The sequence below is a fragment of the Natator depressus genome, chromosome 5 (assembly GCF_965152275.1).
Source record: "Natator depressus isolate rNatDep1 chromosome 5, rNatDep2.hap1, whole genome shotgun sequence".
NCBI classification, from domain to species: domain Eukaryota; kingdom Metazoa; phylum Chordata; order Testudines; family Cheloniidae; genus Natator; species Natator depressus.
In genome coordinates this window covers 77,164,104-77,181,125 of record NC_134238.1, presented here as the reverse complement: position 1 = coordinate 77,181,125, position 17,022 = coordinate 77,164,104, and the positions used below count along the sequence as shown (strand labels likewise).

General features: G+C 43.6%; 1 protein-coding gene across 7 annotated transcripts in view; it reads right to left on the bottom strand.

Annotated features, from left to right (window-relative positions):
- Positions 1 to 12,966: 12,966 nt before the first annotated feature.
- Positions 12,967 to 17,022, bottom strand: part of CSNK1G3 (casein kinase 1 gamma 3) — a 167,896-nt gene continuing 163,840 nt past the window's right edge. For 4 of the 7 annotated variants that reach the window (XM_074953036.1, XM_074953038.1, XM_074953039.1 and 1 more), the window contains one exon: positions 12,967 to 15,408. In XM_074953036.1, the coding sequence (XP_074809137.1) occupies positions 15,354 to 15,408 (55 nt within the window). In that variant the 3' untranslated portion in view covers positions 12,967 to 15,353. The remainder of the gene's footprint in view (positions 15,409 to 17,022) is intronic. The other 3 variants (XM_074953035.1, XM_074953034.1, XM_074953037.1) reach the window with 1 other exon arrangement.

The following is a 17,022-nucleotide window of genomic DNA, read 5'->3' as shown; positions in this document are numbered from 1 at the left end:
AGGCTGCTTTCAGGGACACCTTTGCCACTGATTTCCCTTTCTCCATGAGAGCTGCAAATTCTCATCTGGACTCCTCTGGTAGTAACTCCTTAAAATTACAGTGCCCCAGGAATTAAAATCGTATCTGCTCAGGAGCACCTGCTGATTCACGATCCTGAGCTAGAGGCCTTTCTCCCTAAGAGGTCTAATTTTCTGGTGTCCTTGGCCTTGGGGGTTGGCCCCTGCCATTTCCTCTAATTGGCGGCTGAAACAAAGAGCCCAGTGGTGGGCATGTGTAAAGGAATTCATAACCCTTAGCTGGGACAAAGTATTTCTTTTCTTCAGTTTTCTTTGTTGTTGGCTGAAGGGACACTGGGGTCTGTCACAATGCCTTGATGGGGTTCATAATAGTATCATTCAAGAGCAATGGTACTCTTGAAGGGCCTGTTGTCATTAGAATGTCTACCAAGGCATGGGAGGACTCCCTTACCTCCTCTACCTGGATCCCCAGGTTTTGAGCCACTCTCTTGAGGAGCTCCCGGTGTGCCTTGTAATCATCCTGGGAGAATTCTATGTCAGCTCCTGTGACAGCCTCATCCAGAGAAGAGGAGGACGACTCATGTACCAGGAGAAGGCACTTCTTCACCCTCAGCACTGGACAGATCTCGTGGTGCCGGTTCTTGATATTTGTCACCAATCTTGATACCGGAACCTGGATTTTGCCTTAACTGGAGAGGTGCTCTGAACTCCAATACCATAGAGTATGACCTTCTAGACTGTGACTCCTCCATCAGTGGGAAAGCCCGAGGATTCCAGAAAGGCCACTGTACTGACATCTGCCAATGTCCCAGGAGCTATGCCATGGGTGGGATGCCTTGGCTGGATAGTGCCAACTGGAGTGACGGTAGCATCTCCTGCCACTGTGCCTCAGAGTCCATCTCTGAATCCTCCCTTCCTGGAGACCAGGGTGGAGCAGTGCTGACTGCTGCTGGTGAGTGGTGCCAGGAGGGAGAAGACGTGAATGGGCCATCATGGCCAAATTTCCCCTTTGAAAGTACCCAGGGCTTCAATGCTGTGGAGGTCCTTCCTACCAGTGCCACATCTGTCAGCTCCCTGATGGCTGGAGATGTACCAGTAGAGAGTAAATCTCTTGCTGCAGCAAATGCCTCTGGCATCGATTGTACCATCAGGGCGCTGGAACTCCGGTTGTGAGGAGTCCATCAGTGCCGGACTCAAAGGTACCCATGCCAGGGCTAGAGTCAACAGCGCTGTACAGGTTATTGGAGCCACAGAGTGCCTGCTGAGGGTCGCACTCTACTAGCGTCTCTCTCCCCCCGCTGAACTTGGGGTTGGGGATCAACCTCTCAGTCTTTTTCTGCCTTTTTCTCAGCACTGGTGATGAAGAGTGGAGCTGAGGTTCCCTCACTAGAGCATTTTTCTTTGGCACTGGGGATGGCAGATGGTGCCGGGACCCTCGAGAAGCAGAAGGAGCATCTTTTCTCGGTGCCGGTGATGAGGGACGGTGCTGAGTATTTCAGAGAGTAGCCAGGGTGCTCCTTACTGAGGCTGATGTACTCGGTTCAGAGTGTGAGTGATCTGGATCCAAGGGAGATCATAGTGCTTCCTCCATGAGGATAAATCTTAGCTTTAAATCTTAGCTTGTCTCTATCCTTTTTGGTACAGGGCTGGAAGTCTTTACAGATCTTACAGCACTCCCCCACGTGAGCATCCCCAGGCACTTAAGGCAGCTGGAATGGGGGTGACTCACAGGCATAGGCTTGTGGCATGAAGCACAAGGCTCAAACCCCAGAGAGAGAGGCATGCCCTGGTACCAGGCAGGAACTAACCTCCTTGAGCCGGGTTCTCCTAATCTATTTATCTAAAAACTGAAACTTAACTACTAAGAACAAGATAACTATATACAATGAAGTTTGAAAAAAGTCCACTGAGGGAGTACTTGCAGAACACAAGGACGAGGTAGTTCCAGAGACCGTCATGGGTGGTAAGAAGGAACTGAGGGGACTATGCAGGACGCTTTACTCTGGCGATATGAGTGCACAACTCCAGTGGGCACCAGAGCTGACCCGATGGATACCCCTGGGGGAAAAACTTTCTGACTGTGATGCTCAGGGTAAGCACACACTTACATTGGAATGGACATGAGCAAGCACTCAAAAAAGAATGGAAGTTGTTGTCTGTAGGATCCCTGCCTCATTTGTTACAGAAGTGGGAAAGTGTGTAGTAAATCAGATAGGCAACAGCAGGAAGAGAAAGGATGGTCTCATGGTTCTGTTCTACATAGGTTCTTATGCCATGCTTAATCACCAACAGTGTATTAAACAATGCAACTAACATCTATCACGTTTGTTATCGCCATCCTTTCCACAGGGGAGACGTGTATATATAATGTAGGCGCACTGCTACATGGTTATGTTAGAGAGGCTAAGGTCTATGAAATGCATCCTGCACATAGAGCAGAAGGCAGTGAGATTTGTGATGGTCCTTAGTTCCTGGGGGAGTTCATTCCAGTCTTGGGCCAGATCCCAAGAAAGCTTTACTTTTATTGTATACATATTGCTGAGGAGGTATACTACAGCATTCTGTACCCATTAGCATTTCATAAACCCTGAAGACATGCATAACTGAGGCCATGTTATCATTTGCCAGAATGAGAGTCTCCTAGCCAACTGGGAGGTGACAGAAAGTGTTTCACAGATGCTGCTATAAAGGAGCTTAGAGTCAGCGAGGAAACAAGGAGCACTCATACGCTACGGACTGAGCTAATTGTGGGTGTGGATCTTCAAGCAAAGGAGACTTCCCTGTGCCTGCAAACTCTTCAAAATGCTTTCCTCTGCCCACCAGCACAAACTCTGTCTTGCTCATGTTCAGCTTCAAACAGTTGTCCTTCATCCATGAACTTATCTCTTCTAAGCACTGGGCCTTTTTTGTAGTAGTAGCATGGTCAAAAGGAGAGGTAGACTTATGTGTCATCTACATATTGCTGGCGCTTGAGGCCATGTTGTCTGACCAGTTCACCTAGTGGCTCATGTAGATGTTGAATACAGGAAATTGATCATTGTGATCATCATCCACAAGCGAGGAGTCTAGTAATAGAGGTGCAGTTTCCCATTATTACTCATGGGGTCCATTCCTCAAGGAAGAACTCAAACAATTTTTGTGCATTATCCTGGCTCATTCTACCTTTGTTAGGGAGACAGCAACATCTCATGATCAACAGTGTTGAACGCTGCAGAGAGAGCCAGGAGGATAAGAATGAATGTCTGCCCTCTATCCATTGACAGCAGAAGATCATCATCAGTGCCAGTAAAGCAGTTTCAATTCCATATTCTAGCCTAAATCAACACTGTGGCCAGTCTAGGATATTAGCTTCAATTAGATGAGCTTGAGGTTGGCTTTGGCTAACCTTTTCTATGAGCTTGCTCAAGAATGGAAGGTTTGACACTTAATGATAGTTGTCTAGAACCAATGTATTCAGGGTGGGTTTCTTCAATGTTGGTTGAGCTATTGTGCATGTTTGAGAAAGGAAAGGAAGGTACCTTTCATGGATGAGGCATTGGCTATTTCAGTCATGAGTGCAAACAGTTGCTCATGAAAGAAGGTCATAAGCCAGGAAGCGTAGGGGTGGAATTCACAAATTTTGAGGGGAAAGTTTTTTAGGGTAGTCAGAACTTCTTGATGAGTGAATGTATAAAACTCTGAATGCAGGCAGGCTATTGGGTAGTGGGTGGGCTATTGGTTAGTGGGATCCAGGCTGTTTAGGAAGCCTTCCTGAATGTGCATAGCCTGTCTAGGGAAGTAGGACGATAGCTCTTTGCAGCTCTTGATACTTTGTTCTGTTGCAAGAGAAGGTTACTCACCTTGCAGTAACTGAGGTTCTTCAAGATGTGTCCCCCTGTGGGTGCTCCACTCCAGGTGATGGTGCATCCAGGAGCCATTGATCGGAGATCTTCGGTAGCAGTGCCTGGTCGGGATGCACATGCCCAAGCTGCTGTCTCACGGTCTAGTTAGAGTCTGCTTGAGCGTGCGCGTCCACATCCCCCACAGTTCATTCTATACTGTGGAGATGTCAGAATAGTACTCCAAAGTAGAGGGGAGGAAGGCGGGGTGTGGAGCACCCACAGGGACACACAGCTCGAAGAACCTCAGTTACTGCGAGGTGAGTAACCTTCTCCTCTTCTTCGAGTGCAGTACCCACTATGGCTGGTGGGACTTTGGAGTTGCAGCAGTGACGACTGTAGATAGTATTGTGTGTCCTACTATGGTGTCTGCCGTGGTATCCTGTGTGATAGCATAATGTTTGGTAAATGTGTGGTCAGATGTCCACGTAGCCACCTTGCAGATATCAGTAATAGTTACGTTATGGAGGAAAGCAATGGATGTTGACATCGCCCGAGTAGAATGAGTTCTGATGCCCTTGGGTGGTTGGGCATTCTGAGTTTGACTGCATCAGATCCTGTTACCAGAGATCCACTTGGAAAGTCGTTGCTTAGATATAGCCACACCCTTTGATCTCTTGGTAGAGAAGACAAATAGCTGAGGGGATTTACGAAATGGTTTAGTCCTGTCTAGATAAAAGGTGATTGCCCGTCTGACGTTGAGGGTATGTAGAGCTGCTTCGTGCGGAGTCTTATGAGGCTTGGGATGGAATGCAGGTAAGTTTATTAGTTGGTTAAGGTGGAAGGTGGACACCACCTTAGGGAGAAATTTAGGGTGCGGTCGCAAGATGACTATCTTTAGAGAAGATTGTGTAGGGAGGATAGGCCATCGGGTGCTTATTTCCCCTACTCTCCTTGCTAATGTTATGGACACCAAGAAATCTACCTTCATAGACGTGGAGAAGGGATGAGGTAGCTAAGGGCTCGAAGGAAGGTTTCATAAGCCCGCGAAGAACTAGGTTGAGATTCCAGGTGGCTGCCGATGGATGAATCTCAGGGTAGAGATTTTGCAGGCCTGTGAGAAAGCATTTTATTGTGGAGTGGACAAAGAATGAATATCCATCCAGCAAATCATGGAAGGTGGTAAGGGTTGGAGGTGTACTCTGATGGAGCTGAGCGAGAGCCCGTCCTGTTTTAGTTTCAAAAGGTAGTCTAAGATATTAGGAAGGGTCACGGTGTAGGGCATCAAGCATTTATGGGAGCACCACACGGAGAAGCGTTTCCACTTTTGCAGGTAAGTCTTATGAGTGGAGTCTCTTCTACTGTGCAGGAGGACATACCGGACTTGCTCAGAACAGGCTAGTTTGTGGGTTTGGAACCATGAAGTAACCACACCGTCAGATGGAGTTTCTGGAGCTGCGGAAAAAGAAGCCACCTGTTGTTCTGAGAAAGCAGATCTGGTCTGTAGGGGAGAGTCCGTGGAGGATGGATGGACATACGTAGCAGGTAAGGACACCATGTCTGTCTCGGCCAAGCTGGGGCAATAAGTATGACCCAGGCCTTGTCATCTCTGATCTTGCGTAGAACCCTGTGTATCAGAGGGATCGGTGGAAAGATGTACATGAGGGAGTTGTTCCACGGGATGAGGAACATGTCTCCTAGGGATGCATTCCCGAGTCCCGCTCTGGAGCAAAATAGATGGCATTTGCGATTCTAGGTTGTGGCAAAGAAGTCTATTGACAGCATGCCCCAGTGGGAAAAGAGCTTTCGTAGTATTGTGGGATGTAATTCCCATTCATGTTCCTCGGAGAAGTGTCTGCTGCGTGTGTCGGCGGTAGTGTTGTGACATCCGGGTAGGCATGAAGCGGTAATTTCTGTGTGTTGTTGTATGCACTAATTCCATAACTGGATGGCTTCCATGCATAGGGAGTGCTATCAGGCGCCCCCATCTGTTGATGTAAAACATACATGCTATATTGTCTGTTAGGACCTGGATAGATTTGTTCTTTATGAGGGTCAGAAAGTGAAGGCAGGTGGGTCTGACTGCTCTGAGCTCTAGGAGATTTATGTGCAGACGCATCTCTGACAGGGACCAGTGGCCCTGTGCCGTGTGTCCCCCCAGGTGTGCTCCCCAACTGATCAGGGAAGTGTCCGTGGTGAGCATGAGTGCTGGGGAGCGTTGCTGGAAGGGAATGCACATGCAGAGTTTCTCTGGTCTTGTCCACCATTGTAGGGAGGCTAATATGTTTGCTGGAGGAGTTAGCATCATGCAGAAACTGTGTCTGCTTGGTTTGTAGTTGGAGTTGAGCCAACCCTGAAGACATCTCATGTGCAGTGGCGTACTTGACCATGAAGGTGGTGGCTGCCATGTGGCCAAGGAGCTGTAGGCAAATTCTTGCCTGTATCCTGGGATGAACGGAGAGCGTGCGTAAGAGATTTGTAATAGCGAGGAATCTGTTATGTGGGAGGGAGGCTCTAGTTTGAATTGAGTCCAGGTAAGCTCCAATGAACTCGATCCGCTGTGTGGATGTCAGGGTGGATTTTTGAAAGTTTATTTGCAGACCTAAGCTGTGGAACAGGGAGATGGCAAAACAGGTAGCTCATAATGTCTTATCGTATGAGCTGCCGTGGATGAGACAATCATCTAGGTAGGGGAAAAGTATGATCTAGTGTCTGCAAAGGTGGGCCACGACTAAGGCTAGGGTCTTGGAGAATACTCTTGGTGCCGCAGAGAGTCCAAAAGGGAGTATCCTGTATTGAAAATGGTCATGTCCAAGTGTGAATCGCAGGAAGCATCTGTGTGCCGGATGAATGGATATGTGAAAATAGGCATCCTGTAGGCCGAGGGCTGTGAACCAGTCCCCTTATTCCAGTGCGGGTATTATTGTGCCCAATGTGACCATCTTGAATTTCTGTACACGTACGAATTTGTTCAATCGGCGTAGGTCTAGTATAGGTCTTCATCCCCCACTCTTCTTTCAGGTCAGAAAGTAGCGGGAGTAGAACCCTTTTCCTCGATGTTGTGTCAGCACAGGTTCCACTGCACCTAACTGTAGAAGATGAGCCACTTCTACACAAAGTAGGTGCTCTTGAGAGGAGTCCCTGAAGAGAGACGGGGAAGGGGGAAGCGTAGGAGGGTAGGATATAAAAGGGACGGAGCAACTGAACTGAACTATTTCCAGGACTCCGTGGTCCTGTGTGATCTGCTGCCAGGCATGGCAGAAACCCAGGAAGTGGCGGCCAAATGGTCAAATAGGCGGTGGAGTCAAGGGGTGGTTGCACAGACCCTCGACCAATGCTTATTGTAACTGTCGAAGTCGTAGCTTGCAAGTAGGGCGGAATAGCTTGCAATTCTGAATTGCAAAGTGAAGGAGGTATAAACCTTGCGGCCCAAGAGGTCAAGGCATTTGAGGTCCTTGTCTTGCGGGGTGGGCTGGTATTGCGGCTGTTTTGTCCTGTGCGTTGCTGCATCCACTACAAGAGAATTTGGTTGTAGATGGGAAATTAAGAAGTCTACTTCCTTAGCAGGAACATAATATTTATGTTCAGCCTTTTTGCAAGTTGGTGGGATAGAGGCTGGGGTCTGCCAGAGGGTGTCAGCTGGTTCTAGGAGTGCTTCATTTATGGGAAGTGCAATCTTTGAGGGTGCAGAGGGTTGGAGAATTTTGAGGAGTCTGTGTTGTGTCTCCCGGACCTCCTCTAAAGAGATGTCCTGACTGAGTGCCACCCTCTTGAAAAGTTCCTGGAATTGCTTAAAGTCATCCACATTCTGTGGAGGCGGAGGCATGAGGGTTCCGTCTAGAGCTGATGGAGAGCTAGGAGTTGATGAATCAGGGTATGGTTCATAGCCCACCTCTTCAGGGGGTGGTTCAGGCAATCTAGAAGTAGACAGAGCTGGAGATAAGGGTTCAGAACACACTTGTGGTCTGGTGGAAGAATCATGAGGACAAGTGGCAGCAGGAGCTGGCCAAGGATACCACTGAGGCCAAGGCATGGGATAAGAAAATGGGAGCGAAGTAGGGAAACTGAGGCTGGTGCTTGTGAACCGTGACTTGAAGTGTAAATGGTTCCAGTGGAGGAGGAGAGGCAGGTGGGGAGAACTCCACCTGCTGCTGCATATCAGGCTCGCTGTCAGTGAAGGTAGCCGGGTCAGGTGGGGAGAGCAGCTGGTCAAAGAGTAAACACTGCGTGTCAAGGAGCGGAGAGTCAGGCTCGGGGCCACTGAGATGTCGTCCTGATTTAAGAATTGCTGCTGCTCCCTGGGCTGTGATCCTGCTGAGCTTGGTATGTGCTCAGAAGCCTGTATTGACTTCTGTTTTCCTTTAGCCGGTGCCACGGGCTGTTTGTAGGCACCCTGCGTGAGGTCCGCTCCTGCTGCTGTAGTAGGCAGGCTCGGTGCCAACGTTCTTGTCAGCACTGGGGCAGAATGCGCGTTCAGTTCCGAGGGGACTGGTGCCGAGGAGACCTTCCCGCTACGGAAAGTCGGATCCCTGCCTCTGCGCTCCGCTGGAGCCGTGGCTGAGGTGCTGGGATGGTCGGAGGCGCCTGCCTTCAGCGCTGTCAGCGCTGAGGGTAAGGATCTCGCAGGAGATCCTTTACTCTTTTGAAAGTCTCTGGACAGAGACAGCTGGGCTTCCTGCCTCTTCGCGTGAGAAGGTGAAGCCGCACTCCCAGTTGGTTCCAACCTGGCAGCGTGAGGGAGAGGGTTTGCTATTGCCCGTCTCCATAGGCGGCTGTAGGGATTTCTCCATCAGGAACATTTTCAGCCACAGGTCCGTGTCACAACAAGGCCTGGTTTTCAGGCTGGTACAATGGACACACTTGGCAGGGACGTGTGTCTCGCCGAGGCACTTCACACAGTGTGAGTGTCTGTCAGACCATGGTATAGACTCTTGACAGGAGGCACATTTCTTAAATGCTTAAGACCCTAGCATTATTGCACTAGGAATCATAGAATATCAGGGTTGGAAGGGACCTCAGGAGGTCATCTAGTCCAACCCCCTGCTCAAAGCGGGACCAATCCCCAACTATATCATCCCGGCCAGGGCTTTGCCAGGGGAGAGTGTCTCAACGGGAGATGAACTTGAGGAAAAAGGAGCTTTTTGTTTTTTGAAACTAGGTAACTATTCTAAAGGAAGGAAAATAACTGGGATGTTTTTGACTAACTATTTCTATGTCTTTGTACTTGTTTCCTTCAGTGATCAGGGAAGAGGTTCAGCACTGCCCCGAGTCCCATCTTCAGCCAAGGACAGTTGAAAAGGAACTGAGAGGGGTGCGGGACGCACATGCTCAGGCAGACTCTAATGAGACTGCGAGACAGCAGCTGGGCATGTGCGTCCCGACCAGGCACAGCTACCAAAGATCTCCTATCAATGGCGCCGGGACGCACTGTCACCTGGAGCTGGAAGAGATTTGACCATTGCCTTAATGAGCTGAGGATGTGTCCAAGACAGTGGAACATTTCCCTGGAGACTTTGATTCTATCTGCCACACAGTTCCTATGTGATACTAAGCAAGTCATTTAAATCAAACTTTTCACAGTTGTAACTCACTCTTCCTCACTTTCTGGGAGTCCAACTTGAGACTCTTGGGCTGAGCACCTACAGCTACAACTGAAGTCACTGGGAACTGTGCTTTGAACATATTAAGTGCTATAAAACACTAAGTACTCTGAAAAAAAATCAGGTCCTACATCTCTCAAATTGGGCACCAAAAATTAGAGGATGGTTCTCACAACTAACACCTCTGTGCCTCAGTTCCCCCTGTGCAAAATCACCCCAATGGGGTGTTGTGAAATTAAATTAATTGGTGTTTGTGAAGCACTCAGTTGCTATTATGATGAACACCACAGAAATCCCCAGAATGAAGTTTTTAATTCTGTATTCAGAGCAGGGTTTGAATAGTGTGCAGTAAATAAGGCATGAGTCCACCCATTGAATCATGAGGGGAAAGCAAAATATAGAATAGCTGCTCCCTCAATATGGTCCATATTGTGCACTGAATGATGCAGGGTTGTGGGGAAAAAATGTGATAATGGAATTAAAGGTCATCATAATGCATATGCACACAGAAAGCTGACGTTAAGTTGTACATGCAACTTCAATACTGGCATTTCCTAACTTCTAAGTAAACTGAAAAAATAAATTCGATCACTTGGAATCATACCGACCTCCATGTGGGTCTTCCCCACAGGTTGAATCTCTAGATCCACAGTATGGATTTCTACCACATGAACTAGTGGATTAACTGGTAGCAGCAGATTTATGTTCTGTGTGATCCAACCACTCAAAGGGAAATAAACATTTGCCAGTGGGTTTCATAGCGCTTTTCTAAATGCCTCACAATCTTTAATGTATTTAAGCTCACAACACTTCTGTGAGGTACGGATTTTTACAGATAGGGAATTGAGGCACAGAAAGACTAAATGACTGGAAGTAAGTTTGTGGTGGAGTAGGGAATTGGGACCTAACCACTAGAGCATCTCCTGTCTGTCTCCCACTACTCTGCATCTGAATCAAACTACTTCCTCCATCATAGTGCCAGGGTTCAAGAAGCAGGACCATTCAGAGCACAGAAGAGAGTCTCCCTACTCTCAATTCCAGTGCACAGCACCACAGTAGCCTGCACGAAATAGAACTGTATGGAAAATGCTGCTCGGCCTGCAGTATGCTCAGTTGCTCTATGGGAAGAGCGCATACTCATCCCACTTGACTGAGTGAGAATCTTGAGTATAATGCTGGCAGTCTCTAGCAAAACTATACCAAGTATGAGTGAATCGTGATATTCAGAGGCTTATACTGTGGCAAGATTTGGACAGGCTTTATTTATTTATTTACCTGGATGACAAAGGCACATACCTGACATAGGGGTGGCCCATCTATTAAAATTAGGGCTGTTGATTCATCACGGCTAACTCAAGTGATTAATTCAAAAAAATGAATCATGATTAAAAAATTAATCACAATTAATCACAGTGTTAATCATACTGTTAAGAAACAGAATACCAAGTGAAATTTATTAAATATTTTGGATGTTTTTCTGCATTTCCAAATATATTGATTGCAATTAGAACACAGAATACAAAGTGTACAGAGCTCACTTTATATTATTTTTGATTACTAATATTTGCACTCTAAAAATGATAAACAAAAAATAATATTTTTCAATTCACCTCATAAAAGTACTGTAGTGCAATCTCTATCGTGAAAGTGTAACTTGCAAATGTAGATTTTTATTTTTTTTAACATAACTGCTCTCAAAAACAAAACAATGTAAAACTTTAGAACAATGGTGGGCAACCTGTGGCCCGTGAGGGGTAATCCGCCTCTGGGCCATGAGACAGTTTGTCACCTGAAAGTGAGAACAGGCATTCGCATGGCACTTTTGTAGCAGGCATTGCAAGGTATTTACATGCTAGATATGCTAAACATTCATATGTCCCTTCATGCTTCAGCCACCATTCAGGAGGACATGCTTCCATGGTAATGACGCTCGTTAAAAAAAAAATTCATTAATTAAATTTGTGACTGAACTCTTGAGGGAGAATTGTATGTCTCCTGCTCTGTTTTACCGTATTCTGCCATATATTTCATGTTATAGCAGTCTCGGCTGATCACTCAGCACATATTCATTTTAAGAACACTTTCACTGCAGATTTGACCAAACGCAAAGAAGGTATCAATGTGAGATTTCTAAAAATAGCTACAGCACTCGACCCAAGGTTTAAGAATCTGAAGCGCCTTACAAAATCTGAGAGGGATGAGGTGTGGAGCATGCTTTCAGAAGACTTAAAAGAGCAACATTCAGATACGGAAACTACAGAACCTGAACCACCAAAAAAGAAAATCAGCCTTCTGCTGGTGGCATCTGACTCAGATGATGAAAATGAACATGCGTCGGTCTGCTCTGCTTTGGATCATGATCGAGCAGAACCCATCATCAGCATGGACGCATGTCCTCTGGAATGGTGGTTGAAGCACGAAGGGACATATGAATCTTTAAGGCATCCAGCACGTCAATATCTTGTGATGCTGGCTACAACAGTGCCATGAGAACGCCTGTTCTCATTTTCAGGTGACAGTGTAAATAAGAAGTGGCAGCATTATCTCCTGCAAATGTAAACAAATTTGTTTGTCTGATTGGCTGAACAAGAAGTAGGACTGATTGGACTTGTAGGCGCTACAGTTTGACACTGTTTTATTTTTGAATTCAGGTTTTGTACATAATGCTACATTGGTAAGTTAAACTTTCATGAGAAAGAGATTGCACTACAATACTTGCAATGGAGGAATTGAAAAATACTATTTCTTTTGTTTTTTATAGTGCAAATATTTGTAATAAAAATATAAAGTGAGCACTGTATAGTTTTTATTCTGTGTTGTAATTAAAATCAATATATTTGAAAATGTAGAAAACATCTAAAAATATTTAAATAAATGGCATTCTATTATTGTTTAACAGCGCAATTAATCGCAATTAATTTTTTTAATCGCTGGACAGCCCTAATTAAAATTCAAGTCCTTGCTCGACAGCATACAGATGCTGAAGCTTCTCAATGAAATGGTTAAGATTTTCTTCCGTCCGGGCAACATAGGCAAACCAATGTATTTTTTCCCTAATCTCATATTTGGAAACTGTGGAGCTATTTTATCTTAAATGTTTAAAAAATTTAAAAAATTTCACCCGAGACAGGCATCTGGCATGGAAAATGTCAGCCTGAACAGTTAAAGTTTGGAGAAGTTATAAGCAACTGAAATCATGGTATTATATAGGAAAAAGTGTTAGGCAACCAACTCCACTAGAATATTTTTCTTAAAATATATGCCAGACACTGTTGCAAATACCCTATTGCAACCATGGGCAGCTCCCAAAGAGTGAATACCACATCATAGAGCAGATTCCAATCAGACTTATGTACTTCCATCCATTTGCTGTCTAAATGCATCATCAGGCTGCCATTTTTAGTGACTTTCTTTTACAAGAGCAATGCTTTGGGAGTCCAGTCCAAATAGAGTGGTTATAACTGCTTGGGAGGCCCCAGACTAATGACTTCCACTATTATATCCAACACTGTCAGAAAGGGGGGAAAAGACAAGTTAAAAAAACTACCATTTTATTTTTTTTTTCTTCTTCAGTTACATAATTTTAAACAGGGATTTATTTCATTATTCTGACATTCAGGCAATGTTGACTTCATTAGTTTAGAAGGGGAAAAGCATACAAACGCAAAACGTTGGCTTAACCTGAACATACCTGCTTTACTTATTATTGACCAGTGTGTGTTGCCAGAAGGAAATGTTCCTTGGCATTAAAATTGAGCACTTAAAAATACTGCTAAAAAGCAAAATGTCTAGATACTGGTCTTTGCAGCAAATTAACAGATTTTATAATTTATATTTAAGTCCATAATTGGATTAATATACACATCTTGTTGTGTGTAAGGAGTTCAGATCATATAAACACTGTACAGGCCAAACATCCCTTGAGAACTGAACTAAACCAAACCGTATGATAAGAAATACAAGACTGCATGTATTTACAAGTATTATGGAGTGACAAATTTGGTCAAATACTGCAAAGAAAGACAGGTTTTCACATTAGAATGGTCAAGTCAACCTACTTTTTCAACTCAAAGCAAAATAAAGAACATTATGTAACTGTCCATGAGTTTAAGACAATGAGTAATACAAACAGGTTGAGTGGAAACTGTTGACCCAGTTATACAGTATATACTTTTGTAGGCCAAGTTCAGGTTTTTAACACAAAAATTTAACAAGAACATTAACAGCAACAGTGACAAGGACCAGATTACACATTTGTGTGTTCATGTGAGCACATAATTCATCAAAACAATGCACTGCAGTTTTGGCAGTTAAGAAAAAATAAATTATAAAAAACAACTAAAATTCCCGTAAATGCAATAATGAATTCAAAGGTGTGCATTTATCTATTTTAATACACATTTTGAATGTTACCACAAAACAGATTTAAAAATAAATAGGTATGCCAGAAGGCATATGTTGGCAGAAAAAAAAAATAAGTTAGCTCTAGAAGGCTTTTTTAAAAATTGTAAGAATTAATCTGAGTTTTGGTCAACAAGTCTGTCTAGCCACTTCTGTCCTTTTATTCCATCTCTCCAAGTACTTGCAGCTAAATATGACAAAAGCATACCTCTGTCATTATGGCTTTAAATGAAGGAGACTTGAAAAAATGGAATGGGCTGCCTTTTCTACAGAACAGCTGGTTTATAGATATTGCAGGCACTTCAAAGGACTGTGGGGGAAAAGTACCTGAACCATCCTTTCCCTAATATCTTACATCAGTTGCAATATTACACAGAAAGTTAAGAAGGTTCCAGAAAACCACAGCGAAGTTTTAGGTACTACAGTCTAGTACACAGAGAAGGCATATAAGTTCAACCCATTTCCACTGCCCTTTAAAAAAAAAAATCAATGAGTAAAATAATTTACCAACAAGATCTAACAGTTACATGGCACATCCAAATTTTCAGTTGAAGGAGGATGTTGTCATTCAGCAGTAGCATGAATGGGAATTGTAGGCTTTAATTCCCATTCCACTTTAAGCAGATTCACATTTATTTCTTCTTAGTGTATTTTATAACCCTTAAATATCTTCTCTTTTGAAGGTATTTCATCTTCCTGTCTAATGTAACCAGAAGCACATCTTATATTATACAAACATTTGTATTTTTGTACAAGCATTGCTGCCATTTCTACTATACTGCAACTCCATTAGAGCCACAACAAAAGCACATTTTCAAACTCAGAGTTGACTGATGATATCTTTTTGTTCATTAGCAATTACAGCATAGACCATTGCCATTAGCTGAATCCATCTAGCTTCTTCCTCAGTATCTCCAGGTAGTGACTGTACCATGATATCATGGAGAGGATTTAATGCTAATACAATACAGTTTGGGACTGCAGTACCATCAGTAATACTGAACAATCAATGCAGATGTCACAGACAATAAGAAATCTTAAGGTAAGACTTTTTATTATTTTTAAATGCTTGGGCAACTATACTTTTCTTTTTCATTATCCACTTGAAAAGACTGCTTTCAACATGCTGCTATAGAACTCATCAAAAACCAGATTTATGACATATCTGACCTTCAGCTAAGATACTGCTAATTGCTTTCTAGGACAGAAGAAATGCTTTTGAAGTTTAGTTTTGCTGAAGATAGAGCAGTGTTCATTTGTACCATTTCACTAGTCCATTTACTGATGGTCAAAGAAGCACTCACGTTTCATAAAACTTTAAAGCTTCCAGAAGAGATGGATGAAAAATAAAATACAAATGAAGGACAACCAAACCAAAGCATGGAGGCATGACATTTCTGTTTAAGATGGAGTCTTTGAAAATAATTTGTGGTCATTACAGAAATGATTTTTTTTTTAATCACAAGACAGCAGATGAACAAGAAAGTAATTCCCCATGTTCTGCCTGCTTCCAGAGTCATTTGTGGCGTTGAATGGTTTTCCTTTTCCTTCGCTTGAAAAAACAACAGCACCTGCAAGTGTGACAGGAAATACGAAATTTAACAAAAAAAAGGAAGCACAAAAATAAATCATATCTAATGCCATACTTGATTAATTTAAAATATGCAGTTAAAACTCTTATAAAGTTATATACTACTGCAAGGTACATATTAATCTCCATTGAGGGTGACTGAGGCCTGGTCTACACTGCGCGGGGGTGGGGGGGAAACTGATCTAAGTACGTCGACTTCAGCTACGTTATTCACGTAGCTGAAGTTGATGTACTTAGATCGACTTACCGTGGTGTCTTCACTGCGGTGAGTCGACTGCTGCCACTCCCCTGTCGACTCTGCCTGCGCCTCTCGCTGAGCTGGAGTACAGGAGTCGACGGGAGAGTGCTCGGGGGTCGATTTATCACGTCTAGACTAGACGCGATAAATCGAACCCCGCTAGATAGATCGCTGCCCACCGATCCGGCGCGTAGTGAAGACATACCGATATATTACTGAAGCCAAAATTACAGCAGAATTATTTCTAACTCTTTTCACCCTTTCTTTGGAGACAGTCAAATAAGTTACATAATAGACAAGAGAGTTACAAATAAAAGTGACCATTATAGTTTCATGCCAAGACAGAACAGTCGTGTTAGTTTGAGAGTTATAATAAAGCATTATGTATGGAGGATGAAAGGTGTATTTTTGGAAATAAGTGTTTTGATCTCCCATGTATTACTTTTCATTAAGTGCTAGTATGACAAACAGTAATGTAAATGCATTTTAAATATTTATTTAGAATACTGACCACTACACTAAAATTCACTAATATTGCTGTTGCTGCCCAACATAATTTAAAAGGCACCCTTTAAGCACTCAGAGTTTGGGAAAGGATTTGTTGGGTTTTTTTTAAATGTCTCAAACCAAACCAATGTTTAACAATAATTTTAAAATTCAGATTCTGATTCAGTGCTGTGAAGAAACATCAACGAAGCTAGAATCTGAACTCAAAGTAGACTGGTACAGTATACTGATATCCTTTCGTCTGCTTCATTATATACTGAGGGAAAACGTGAAGCTGACAAAAATTTGTCAATTGCAATGTACTGACAGAGTGGAGAGTCAGGTAGGAGCAAAGGGGATAGGAATTTGAGAAGAGCAAACAAATACAGATGAATGAAAAAAAATGAGGGAAAATTAAAAAAAAAGGAGAAACACAAGACACAGAAGAAAGGAGATGTGTTTTTAAAAATCAAAGACTAAACAAGAGAAAAAATACTGGGATAAGACAACAAAAAGAGGACCGAAGGAACAGACAGTTGGAAGAAACGACACTTGTGGCATTTTCCTTGCTATGTTAGCATAAAGGAATTTAGCCCTCTCTCTAAAACCCCAAGATAAAACCTGCTGAGACTTCCTGGAGATCTGCTCTAAGGTTAAAATGAACAATGGAGAAAATATCCATATTATCTTTTTTATTTATTATAATTTCAGAAGTGAATGGGGCAAACTTTATTTTAGAATATAGGATAGCTGGCCCAGGACAGATTCTGTGATTTTTTGGTAGTGCTCTGTAGTACTGTGCTGCACACTAGGTAAGGATTGCTATCCATAGCCTCTCCTTCTCGAGGTGAGAAGTGCTGTGGAAGTGAC